The sequence below is a fragment of the Barbatula barbatula genome (assembly GCF_947034865.1).
Source record: "Barbatula barbatula genome assembly, chromosome: 17".
In the NCBI taxonomy this organism is placed as follows: Eukaryota; Metazoa; Chordata; class Actinopteri; order Cypriniformes; family Nemacheilidae; genus Barbatula; species Barbatula barbatula.
This window is the reverse complement of record NC_136780.1, coordinates 7,915,507-7,928,278: the sequence shown is the minus strand read 5'-3', so window position 1 is coordinate 7,928,278 and position 12,772 is coordinate 7,915,507. Positions and strand designations below refer to the sequence as shown.

The 12,772-nt window shown below is 37.3% G+C and overlaps 2 protein-coding genes across 3 annotated transcripts in view; one reads left to right on the top strand and one right to left on the bottom strand.

Annotated features, from left to right (window-relative positions):
* Window positions 1–1,926: 1,926 nt before the first annotated feature.
* olfml3a (olfactomedin-like 3a) lies at window positions 1,927–5,856 on the top strand. The gene is made up of 3 exons (XM_079478727.1): window positions 1,927–2,226; window positions 3,066–3,348; window positions 3,937–5,856. Exons 1-3 carry the CDS (start codon window positions 2,119–2,121, stop codon window positions 4,725–4,727), a joined length of 1,182 nt encoding a protein of 393 aa, XP_079334853.1. The 5' UTR covers window positions 1,927–2,118; the 3' UTR covers window positions 4,728–5,856.
* The window catches only part of syt6a (synaptotagmin VIa), a 37,501-nt gene continuing 29,632 nt past the window's right edge, over window positions 4,904–12,772 (bottom strand). For both annotated transcript variants that reach the window (XM_079478725.1, XM_079478726.1), the window contains exons 4-7: window positions 10,020–10,140; window positions 9,095–9,266; window positions 7,704–7,854; window positions 4,904–7,275 (exon numbers count right to left, since the gene is read on the bottom strand). In XM_079478725.1, coding sequence (XP_079334851.1) covers window positions 7,204–7,275; window positions 7,704–7,854; window positions 9,095–9,266; window positions 10,020–10,140 — 516 coding nt within the window. In that variant the 3' untranslated portion in view covers window positions 4,904–7,203. The remainder of the gene's footprint in view (window positions 7,276–7,703; window positions 7,855–9,094; window positions 9,267–10,019; window positions 10,141–12,772) is intronic.

Genomic DNA, 12,772 nt, shown 5'->3' with positions numbered 1-12,772 from the left:
CATAAGGTTGCGAAGGGCTAGTCGACATCTTTTCCGTGATGTCAAATGATGCGTTTCACTGAAGTCTGGGTTAATAGATCTCCCCCTACCTGAGGTCGGATAAACGACTTCGTTTGCATTCCGTTTTTCCAGGATTGAGGTTAGGGTGGCCATTTCCATAACACCAAAAAGGAGGACACTTTGCAGCATTTAGTGAGGCAAGAATAACTGCATCTGGTGTACTCGCAAATATAATACAATTTTGTCTATCATATCCATCGGATCATGATACAGTGATTCTGAAATAGCCTACTCTATTCATTGCCAGACAATTTGATCAACAACATATGTTGATGTAGACCTATGTGTAACAGTAGAGGCAAAAAAGTGTTTGTTTACAGTATTTGTATTTATTCAAGACACTCCTGTATGACTGGTGATGCTTGACTGCATGATAGACTTTACAAAGCTCTGCAGCAGAGATTTGTCATCCTGAGCTGATGTTGCCTCTCGAAAATAAGACCTAAGGGGAAGACGTACCAGCTCATTGTTTACCTTTATGTCTTTCAGTACTGGCATGTCGATCAATGGCGGATTTCCCTTTAATAATAACGTCCACTTCACAGCGACATAGTGTGCAAAATCCATGGAAAGCATCTCTGCTGCTTTTTGATATGAATTTGTGGTGTTTTGTCTATTCCGGACTAAATGATGTCAGACGTTTCGGCATGTTAACGTTATGATGTGACGTAGCCAGTAAGTGGACTCCACCTCAATTCGTGAGGACAAATGAGTGTCCGGCTTGAGGCTGCCTCGGACAGGGGGCTTAAAATCCGGATTGTCCGGCCAAAAGCCGGACGTATGGCCACCCTAATTGAGGTCGGCAATAGAGAATATGGCACTGACGTCAGGCCTTGTTGCATGCTGGGTGTCGCGGCCATGTTTGTTGGTGGTAGCGGCTTTTTTCTGCTAGTGAGTTCAGTTCAATGTCGTTCCGTTTGACTAAGAAGACATAGACATGGTGGGTCGGTTGTGCTGTGTTATAATCGCACAGAAACTATAGACAGCAGAATACGATTTTTTAGTTTTCTGACTTGTAAACAACGCAAAGGAAATCACATCGAGGATCATGTTTTATGTGTCAATTGCTGGGAAACAACCTCCAAAGATGGCGGCGCCGCCCCAGCATGCAACACACCGTGATGTGGATTGTCAAGCTCTATACCCGAAATCCGAGTTGTCTGGATGCAGCATAAATCCTTGGTGTTTCGAGTCTTACGATACCCGTACCCTAACCCACACCCTAAAACTAACCATGCATACTACCTATGGTCCTTGAATGTGCCAAAAACACGCCCACATGATGTCCTCTGATTTGTAACACCAAGGATTAAGCGAGAGCCTTGTGGTTTATAGTGCCGTCTTGCCCATCCAATATGGCGGAGCATTGACATATCATAGCAACTGTCAAAGCGCTTGCTCACATTGATTGCCCGGATGTGCTTGGCATTGCAAAGAATATATCACATATTAGAAAAATATCAGAACAATCCATAATTGGATTAGGCTACTTTCTGTGCTTTCTGTTCTTACTCAGTACTGGATTCTGATGGCAGAGTATTTGGTATTGAGCTAAAACTGTGAGGATACTTGATAAAGATCTGTCTTCAATAATTTAGTCTGCATTGCCTAGTACATTGCTTATTCTGTGTATTCAAGGAATGAAGGCAATATTGTTATTTTACTACTTGAACAACTACAGTAGCATCTGTTGACTGTTGACTTTTTTAACGGCATGGAAAGTTAAAGGGAAAACATTGCAAGACAGAATTATAAATAATATGGTATGATGTTACTTACGGTACAACAGCGACTTCATTTTTAAGGTACAGTATTTCATTCTCTTTTAAAGACAGAGAGAGTCCACGTGGCTCCTCCCTCAGTATTAGTGAAAACATTCCAGCCAGCGAATTTGAAACCCTGGAAGTCCCTGTTACTGGTCCCTTCTGCTTTCGAGAACACACGCTTATAACAGGACAAGAAATCTCCATATCCAGCTGCTGCACATCAGCTTCTCCGAGTTCTCAATGTACTTTTGATTTGTGGAGTACTTGAAAGTGTTTCTCATCCAAACTCGGCATGAAAGCCACTGTATTTTTAATTTTCTTCACCATTTTGACTCAGGTCAGAGGCCAGTACTACCAGGGCCTTATGAACTACCTGGAAAGTAGGATGCTTGCTATGGAGGTAAGACTCATTTGGTTTGTCTGGCCACATGCTGTTTAGGTGTTCTTTCTGCCATCATGTAAATTTTCAGCCATTTCATGGGATTTTCCCACAACAGATTATACACAGTTTCAGTTTAAATTTTAATATTTGGTGATTTTCATTGGAGGAACACTGAAGATTCTCAAACATTTCTTAGACAACATTGTAAAGAGTAACATGACAGTAAAGAGAAGTCATTACTTTTATTAAACAATTAGTTGTTGGAAGTATCTCAAAAGGTACATTTTCTTTTAACTTAAGAGTTTACAGACACACACAATGACTGAAGCTGAAGTGACCCCCTTAAAGCAACTTTGCTCACACATCGGCCACGACATCAGTGATTAAATCTGTGTTTTTCAAACCAAAGATCCATCGATGCATAGCTTAAGCGAACAATCTAAAATGTGACTGTTTATCTAAACCATGCTGTCTGACATCGTCTCATGATTTTCTGTATACTGCCTCAAGCAGATTAACATCCCTGCGATGTTTGTACATGATGACAGTATTGTTTAGCTCAGCAGTTTTGTTCTGTGAATAATATTAAACCGTCTTTTTTCTCATTTGGATAAAAAATTCTCATTCGTACTTTGATAATAATTTCCCTTTTCAAATAATAAATGGGCCACAAGAGGATAACAAAACCTTTCCAAATAACTCAACACATGATTCTGGACCATAACTGCCAAACCCTTTAATAAGCACAGAAAACTATTTACCACTGCAATGACATTAACATTCGAAATAATTATCTGGTAAAGTCTAAATATAGACGTGCTGTGCATGTCTCATTAGTCTGTTTGTTATACTTCCAGGAACGAATTTCACTGTGGCATGAACAAAACAACCGTTACAACTCCGACCTGAAGGAATTCAGACAGCTAGCTGCAGACTTGTTGGAAAAGTTGGCCAAGGAGCACAATAAACTGCGTTTGGACATGGAGGGTGCGGGATCACGGGTGGACCGAGTGGAAAGAGAGATGGACTACATTGAAACCAAGAATCCCCCCAGGTCTTGTGTTAAAGCTGCAGACAAAATGGTGGAACAGGATGTGGTTGTCAGAGAGAGGAAGAAGGAAGAGTTCTTCGAGATTTCGGGTGAGTAGTGTGAATAAGTTGGGGTGGTAGGCAAAGAAAATATATTATTCTATATATAACTTTTAATTATTAATTCACTTTCTTTCTTTATAAATATATTTAATAATACATTGTAATCATCTATTAGAATATATTGAGTTATATAAAAGGAATTGCTGCTGTTGATGTGTTGAAAAATCACTTGGTTCCAATAGGTAGAAATATGTATTTTTTAATATACAGCATTATATTTTCCAGTACAGACCCACGTATTTTTATTTTATAAGGGAGAAGGCGTTTGGAGTTAATGCTGGAAATACAATACTGGAAAAATAAAATAGGAAAGGGGGTGTAAATTGTTGCAACTCTGGACAGAGATGATGAATGGAGAGTATGTGCTTTGATTTAAGATGTTTGTAGGCTATGTTCTTGCTCATATAATGATTTTGTTGCGGTGTGTGTATAGCCTGAATTTAAGGCTTTTTTTGAAGTACTGACCTTTTTTTGCATAAAAGTTCTTCCATTTTGAGATTTCTATCAAGATCTTAATTCCAGGATCAAGGTTTTAACCCACTTGGATTGAATAACAATGTCTGTTTTCGCTGACAGTGTGCGTTAACATCATGTCCAGTATTCGAGCAATGAAGATTCTCAAGAGGCTTGGGAGTCCCAAAGGTGTATGGACCAAAGATGCCAGATCAGCAAAAGTCTACATCTTCAACAGCACGTCTGACAACACGCTGTATGAGTTCAGCTCGGTACGAGAGCTTTCGGCATCATCAGGCGTATCTAACGGCAGACAGATCACCCTTCCCTCTGCCTGGAACGGGACTGGACACGCAGTGTTCGGCGGCTTCCTCTACTACATCAGCGAGAGCTCGGAGATCCAAGTTATTAAATATGATCTAAAGAACGGCTCAATTGCAGACAGCACAGTTTTTCCCACAGAGAACAACAGTCCTGTGTACAGCCTTAATCCAGAGACCCTGGTGGACTTGATGGCAGATGAGGATGGCCTTTGGGCCTTGTATCCTGCTGGGGATACCATTAACGTGGCTAAAATGGACTCAAACTCTTTAGATATAGAGCAGATGTGGGACACAGCTTGCCCGAGAAACAATGCCGAAGCGGCTTTTATTGTCTGCGGCACAGTCTACGTGGTTTATAACACCAAGCCACCGAGCCGCTCGCGCGTGCAGTGCGTGTTTGATGTGAATGATATGGTAAGCAGCGGTGAGGCCCCTCTTGTTTATTTCCCCAGGCGGTACGGGACTCATTCCAGCCTCAAATACAATCCGGAGGAGCGGCAGCTTTATGCGTGGGATGATGGGTACCAGATTATTTATAAATTAGCCCTGAAGAAGAAGCTATGGGCAACTATGCCACCTCCTGAGGAATAGAAAATGTGCTTTTGTAGCTCTGAACAGGCTTTAGAATTCAGGCTACTAAAGCCTTCACCTTTATTGGTGCATAGATACATTGCTTTAGTTGCACATTTTATTAAAAATATGAGACAATATTGATCAGTGTAACACATTGTTTTCTGCCGGGAGTTCACAAATGCAACTCTATGCTTGAAACGACTGAACCAACATTTTATTTTTGGCATTTTTGAAATACAAGAACCTCTTCAAACATTACAAGTTATATTGCAAGTACAAATGATCAATACAAAATTAGAAAGTTATTAGATTCACAAGGGAGCAGAAACAGATTGTTAAAACACAGCACACAAGAGTTAGTGATGAGGTAAATAACCAGTTTGTATTTCTAAACCTTATTTTACATTCACATACGGAAACACCCTATTTTATCTGAGTATTACAACATAGTCATGTTGTAAAAACAGGTAAGACCAAAAAAGTTGTACTTCGTCACAAGCATTTCCTCAACAAGTTCACCGGTATTTTCAAAGATTCCTTTAAAATATTAAATCTGTTTTACTATATAGAAATATTTAAAACTCAACCTTATGATATGAAGGACATTATCTTTAACTGGCCCCAAGTGTCATATATCTTAAAAGATATTTTAACACCACTAGCTGGATATTAGTGAAAAGTCATTGTTCTAGAACCCACCATCTTTGAGCAGCCGGACTGCAGCCTCAATTGACAATAGATGTCCTGCATAGATTCACTCTTACAGGGCTCATCTCTCATGATTTAGTGACAATAATGTGCATTTGAATTGTCTGTATGTATGCAATACAATGAAACAATGTAAAGATGTCCAGGATTTTGAGCGGAAGCTCTTAATAAAAGCAATTTGTTATTCAGTAGGTTTATACTAAGAGCTATACGTCCTTGTAATTATGATGAATAACTGTGTTAAACAAAAGAACCAGAATTCATTACATCAGATGAGCTCCAAACCACACTATAAATAATTAAAATATTCTTCATTACAACGCAATGTAAATTTGTTAGTTGTTTATTAAATCTATATTGTAGCAATAATGACTTTTTGCCTGCACCATTTTGCATTATCCAGCCTTAAACAATATAAAAGAAATGCTTGAGCAAGATGACATCATTGTTTTTTTCCTGAAAATGATAAATTATTTAAGATATTTTCTTTATGCTGTACTGTAGACTGTACGTACTGCGCTTTCATTAACATCTCTTTAATAATCCCTATAACATAAAATTGGTCTAAAAAAAAAGAGTAATTCTAGATACATTTATGTGTTTAAAATCTTATACTTTTATGATGTAATGTGAACCCTGCTCTTGTCATATAGTGCAGAAAATACATTTAAGCATACATTGCTTACACTAGACATTTTCCAGTGCAATCTGCCAAAATGTGGAGTGTTTTGACAGTCCAATTTAACTCACAATAAAATTACATGTCAAGAGATGTCAACTCGATAAGATGTCATCAAAAGATGGAAATGCAACGGCAGGAGGTTTTAAAGAAGAAAATAATCTATTAAATGCAATGCTACCAGATTCCCTCTCTTCACCTCTTTAGATATTTATGGTCTTACTTTTAACTCCTACATGAAATGGCCAGTTTGCACTCATGGTTTCACACATGAATATTTATGTTATCAAATATATTTACTGTATTTAGCTACATGTGAAGTGTGTGGAGCTATGAATGTCTTTACATGTAAACCATCTTTGTTTTGCTAAGTATAATGAATAGGAAAAGATTCTTGTGCTCTGTGGAAATTCCATCTCTTTTTACACATTTAACATTTATACAACATCTATAAACTTCAATTTGTTATATTCTTCAGGATATTTGTACCCTCACACACATTTGTATTCATACAATGAAGGATAAAAAGGGTCATATAGCACAAAACACATCCTTTACTTTCTTTCGCATCGCTTTCTTCTCCTCGTACTGACCACACTGTCAAGCCCTTCGTTCCTCAAGATAGTTAGTCCTCCATTCACAATCTAAGATCTGAGCAGAGGCATCCACACAGACCTGCAGCATTGTGCGGAAACTTCTACAGCACGCAGACAGATAACAGAACACCACGGTCACATTTCAAACGCTTCAGTCTGAAGGAGAATTCAAATGGGAAGAAACACTTCTGCTGACTATACCGAGCTATTCTAGGAACACGAAGTTTACTTTGTAGAGTATTCTAGGTATAGAAGATTGCACAACACCCCCGATAGCTGACTGAAGATCGTGTGGACTGGAACATTTTGAACATGAGGAACATCGGGCAAAGACAGCAGGGACTGATCTTAGATCAGTGTTTGGGAAGCATCTATAGCAACCCAAAGGGAAACGTGGATAGCAGAGTTTATTTCTCTCTCTCCCTCTCTTTTCCTTGTACAGACACATAGACATCGGCGAGAGAGCGAAGATGAGTTTTCATAGCCCGTTGGTTTTTACATCTGGCTCTGATCAAGGGCTGGAAGGAGGTTTGGGGGAGGGGCAAGAGCCTTGACTGTCAAAACTGGCCGTTCTGGTTTTCCACTGTAAGAGAGGACACATGAAAAAACAATCAATGATGACGTATAGAAACATTTCCCATAATCATTTCCAGCGCAAGAAGAAAGCTCCAAAAATACAGCTCAGAGGAGTTTAGAATCGGTTGATTTCTTATTATTAACTCTTGACCACAGGTCAGGTCAGATTGCTCGTAAAATTTCAGCACATAAATCAGCTCTGACACATTCTTGCATTATGAATTATTCATGAAACACAGTACTGAGGAAGTGACTAGAAGGATGTTTACAAAGCGAGCTTGGCGACTGGTCAAAAATAGATCTAGCAATACAATTTGCATTTTTAACAGTCAGATTCAGAAAGTTATTATATATGCTCCTCAGCAACATTTCTGCTCAATATTTGCACTGTTCATATTCACATTTGTGTTGGCATTTCTTGCAAGGATAACTTGCCTCTTTTTCAGATTTCTTGGACTCCAGCAGGGGGTGCCAGTGTGCAATGGGTTTACGAGGGTATGCCAGCATCTCATTCCAGTGATCCCTACCCAAACCTTCAGCACCACACCCCAATCGGCACACACCAATAATCTCATTATGGCCCACCCTGAACAACAACAAAAATAGAAAGAACTAAATTGCAAATTCACCATGACAATTCACAACTCATGAAATGAATATGCCTTTGTCATAGCATTCACACGGTTTATGATAATGTTGTTTTCCATTTCATTTTAGTTTAAAGGGATAGTTCATCCAAAAATGAAAATTCTGTCATCCTGTCCTCACGCTCATGTAATTCCATACCTGTTTAAATTACTTAGTTCCAAAAAAGAAATATCCCTTTAATATATTGAGAATTTGTATATTTTTGTTGCATTTTAAGGTATTTTGTTGTTCTTTTGTTCTTTTGTCATTTTGATTATTTACATATTTATTTTACTATGTATTTATTTTTTGTTTTATTGCAGTTTTCTTTTTCATTCATTTTTTATTTATTTTCAATAAATAATTATAGTGCCTCAACTTGTTTAAGTCTATTTCTGAGGTCTGTCAAATATTAAGATCACTGCTTTATTTGATTTAAGTTAAGTTTAGAAATCTTTTCAACATTTTACTAAACTATAATAACCTTGGTTCATACAGTATTTCTTTCGTTGATGGGCTTTGATGATAAGGATTACATGTCCGAATCATTTCTTTTCAGTATGTTGATGCTTCATATTGTGTGACATTCCTGATATGTGCATACATATATTTGTATGTTTATAATTCAGAGAGACGAGATAGCTAGAGTGCCATAGGGAAAACATATCAACATATATTTATGTCTCTGACACTGAACTTTAGATTTTTTTATGAACCCACAAAAGAGAATGGTGAAACACCAGGTCCTGGCATGTCATCTAAAGCTGTGTTTGTTCTCCATACGACAAACTGATTCACTGCTTGAGACTGGTGAGTATAATACACGCACATTGCCCTTCTCCAAGTGACCCACCTGTAGAGGGGTGAGCAGTGAATGTTCTGACACCTAACCTTTTCCTCTAGCTATTTAAAAGAACACTTCACCCAAAAGTTAACATTTATACTCATCCTTGTGCCATTCCAAACCCATAATATTTCATTTCTTCAGAGGAACACTAAAGGATGTGTTCTTTTTAATATGATGCATTTTATACTGTGGCGTATTTCATGTCTTTGATTTATGTAAAACTGCACAAATGATGTTGAATGCATTGAATTTGATACACAAATACATTATGATATGTGATCTCTAGCATGCGGTGTTAAATTTAACAAGGATTAAAAATGATTCATAAAGCAAAGGAAGCTGTATAACATACAGATCATAGTCCATGACGGAGATGTGTAAGCTGACTTGGTCCATACTCTCAGGAGGGATGTCGAAGATAATGGCCTCATTATACGTGGGGTTCAGGGTGTTTTTCTTTGTCGTAGTCTTCTTCTTTTTCAGACGCCTCCCATCACAAATGAGGGACACTTTCACATAGGGATCTGTTTAGACAAAACACTGGTATCAGTTCAGTTATATAAACAATTTCTAATTTGCATATTAAATGTTTTTCAATATTTTTAATTCTTTCTTATTTTAGTCTTCACAAATATTAAATGTGAATTGATTAATCCTCTAACAATAGCTTCAAAATATATGAAATTAATGCTGGATATCATTGATCCCAGTTAATACTCAGTGAGAATAGAAGGCGGGTGAGATTCAGTGTTTTAATAAAATGACTTTAGAGTCGATCCAGGGCTGAATAACGATTCCCATCCTTCCCCATCATTGCACGGTTTGTCTGATATATTATGCCTGTACTTTACTAAGCCATAAACCACTTCCAGCTCGGGTGGAACAAATCAGATGAGAAGTACTTGTTCTGACACCAAATTTGCTTGAGGCAATTCTTAATAGATATTATCCAGCGCATACGAATTCAATTTCACCGCAAATGAAAGACGTTTACAGACCGGATAAAAGTAAAAATGTCTGGTGTATGAAATATTATTAAGGAGAAACCATGACAGTATATTGTTATTGGAGCTTAAAATTGTCTCTTGCATCACATCACAAGCCTTTCTTGCCTTAAACTTTCAGTGATGCTGTTGATACAAAGGGAAGTTGAGTTTGAATTCAAAAGTCACGTTATTAACTACCTTTTTTGCAGAAGCATATTTTCCCCAATATTTTCACACTCATGGCTGTATTCAGATGCTTTAGGCCAGTAAAATGAGTGACAGAAAATCTACCTGAGTATCCTGTAATGTCCATTGCCTTGAGGTTCCTGCACTTGATGACCGTGAGTGTTAATCTGCCTGCCGTAGGCAGATAGCAGAGCGAGAACATGATCTCCCCAAGATCTACAGTTTCCTGTAAGATACACACAAACACACACACACACACACAATCATTGTAACAACATAAAACATTGGGCAGCATTGCTATATACAGGTCACCTTCAGGTCACATAAACAACACATACCGTTCAAAAGTTTAGGATCACTTATTCATTCCTTATTCATGTAATTCATGTCTAGATAATGAGATGGTGATAATTATGTTGTCACTAAAAAAATATAAAACAATGAGAACTATGTTAAATTTTTGTATATTCAAGGTAGCTACAGTACCATTTGCCATGAAGTTCTCACCCTAAATGCTGGGCTTTTTGTGGCTGCATTGTCCACATTTTCTAGTCCAAATCATACATTTTACAAACTAGTTTACTAAATAGAATACCGAAGTTGTTATGTATTTTTGTGCACATAATTTATTTAAAATATATACAGTAAGCAAGTGGCTTTAGATCATGATTTTCTAAGATCCCCAAATAAATCTCAGTCAAGCAATCCTAAACTTTCAAAGGGTAATGTAAATAGTTGAATTCATACTTTAAATGTATGAGTCCAACCTGGAAAAATGTAGCAAAAACAAAGAAATGTTGAGTGAGAAAGATAAGTGAGGCATTTAAGATTCTACAGACATTCTAGCTCATTAGCATATTGCCCTCTGGCTCCTATTGAAGCTAAGCAGAGTTGAGCTCTGGATGGGAGACCTTCAGCTTTCTACTGATGCCTGTGGTCTGAACCCTAATGTCCCAACAGTGAAATGCCAGCTGTCATTAAACAAACAGAGTAAATGGATATACCAATGGACATTCTGAAACTCATTTAAACTTATTCAAACTTTTAAGGCATTAAATATTCTTAAAGGCCAAGACAAAATCTTTGCATTTTAACTAACAAGACCCTGACTTCATAAATCATAGAACTGTTTTTCTAACAAGCCAAGCTATGAATCACAGACCTTGATTCATACCAATTCACACTGGCTTCCTTCACTGCAATATTAGTGTCAATAGAATATTAGTAATCTTTTATCTTTGTGTCTGCACAATAGATGAGAAAATATATCTTACGTCAATAGGATGTCTGTCAGTTTGCTATCATTTCACAGATATGCAAAAGTTAGAATTGAGAACAGTTATTCATTGGTATTGGAGGAAGTGGGTTGGCATTTGCACTGTGAAGGCTGGGTTTAATAAGCCTATGACTCAATATAGAGGTCTAAGGGAGTGTTGTTCGGACATATATAGCCATGGTGACCAATTAGCTGTTACGATTCTCTAAGTCGTGCTCTTCTCTTGGACAGCACTACAGCGACCCGTTAATTAAACGTCAGGTCTGCTAAACATTGCAGCTTTTTCGTCAGGGTTAAGCTGTTGCACGGGGTCCATCATTTTCACCCAGCTAATCCGAGTCTGTAAATGTTAAAGCTGAAAGCCGTAACTTTTGCCTCTATATCGCCATCTTCTTTTAAAACATAACATTGCAGGTTACTTTATGCTCTTACCGCCTTCATTTTAAACCCAGCACGATATCTGACTTAAACAACTTAAACGTTTACCTTAAAATGATCGAAAACCGAACGTTTTAGCAAACGGCAGCATTATCAAAAGATGAAAGTAATTCAATAGCGTCCAAACTTTTCCCTCTTTCAGGAATTTTTTTATGGTGCTGGAGTTTATCATCAACAGTATTAGTTGTGGTGTAAATAAGAATCCCTTTAAATGAGCTCCGTAAGCCTCTGTCTGATGGACATATCCCTCGACTCCACTACTTGTGGCTTAATGTCTCTCTAAGGTGATTATTTTCAGGTTGCGCTTCAGTATTACACAGCCGAGACTTTTTGAAGTGGATTGATGGATGTGTGCAATACCCGACTTGGCAGTAAAACAGCTGTAAACATGTCACACAAAAGCATTTGTAAAAACTTCATGAGCCAAGAAGTTAACTTTATGGTGGCTCAACTGCAGTGTTATTGAATTTGACTGAATGTAAGTGTCCCGTAATGAGACAAGATAAACATTTCTGGTTACAAAATAATAATTGGTTCTAGAATTACGGTGAGGCAATTAGGATTTGTTGTCAACTTCACTGAAAAAAATAACTTGTCAAATTTACTTAATAAAATCCTCGTCACAATTTAAATAAACATTTTGAAAGTAAGATTTTCTGCTATAATTCAAGTACAATTTACGAAACAGAATGAAGTAAATTCTACTTATTAAATCAATTCTGTTTTTGTTAAAATATCAAGTTAATGTTACTTAAAGTAAACAAAAAGATTTACGTGGAACAAAAACATGTTTTTAACTGAAACTTCACGGATCAATTACTTTCATTTGATATAAACTCTTATTTTACAACATAGATGGTCAAGTGAGAAGAGACTGGTACTGTACTGGCATAGTTACTGCTCAACACACTTCATGACTAGGCACAAGCAACGCTCTTCAACTATAACTTAAAAAAACACAAACTTACAAATATTACCAAAACTCTCCTAAATCTCAAAGATTAATCAACAAAAACACGAACAAGTCAGAAAAACACTTAAAATGACAGAAAAAATGGAAAATGTATCTCCTACTGCAGTCAGATACAAAGCATGCTGGGAACTACAGATCAACTGCCAAAGAAGTTATATCTACAACAAATAT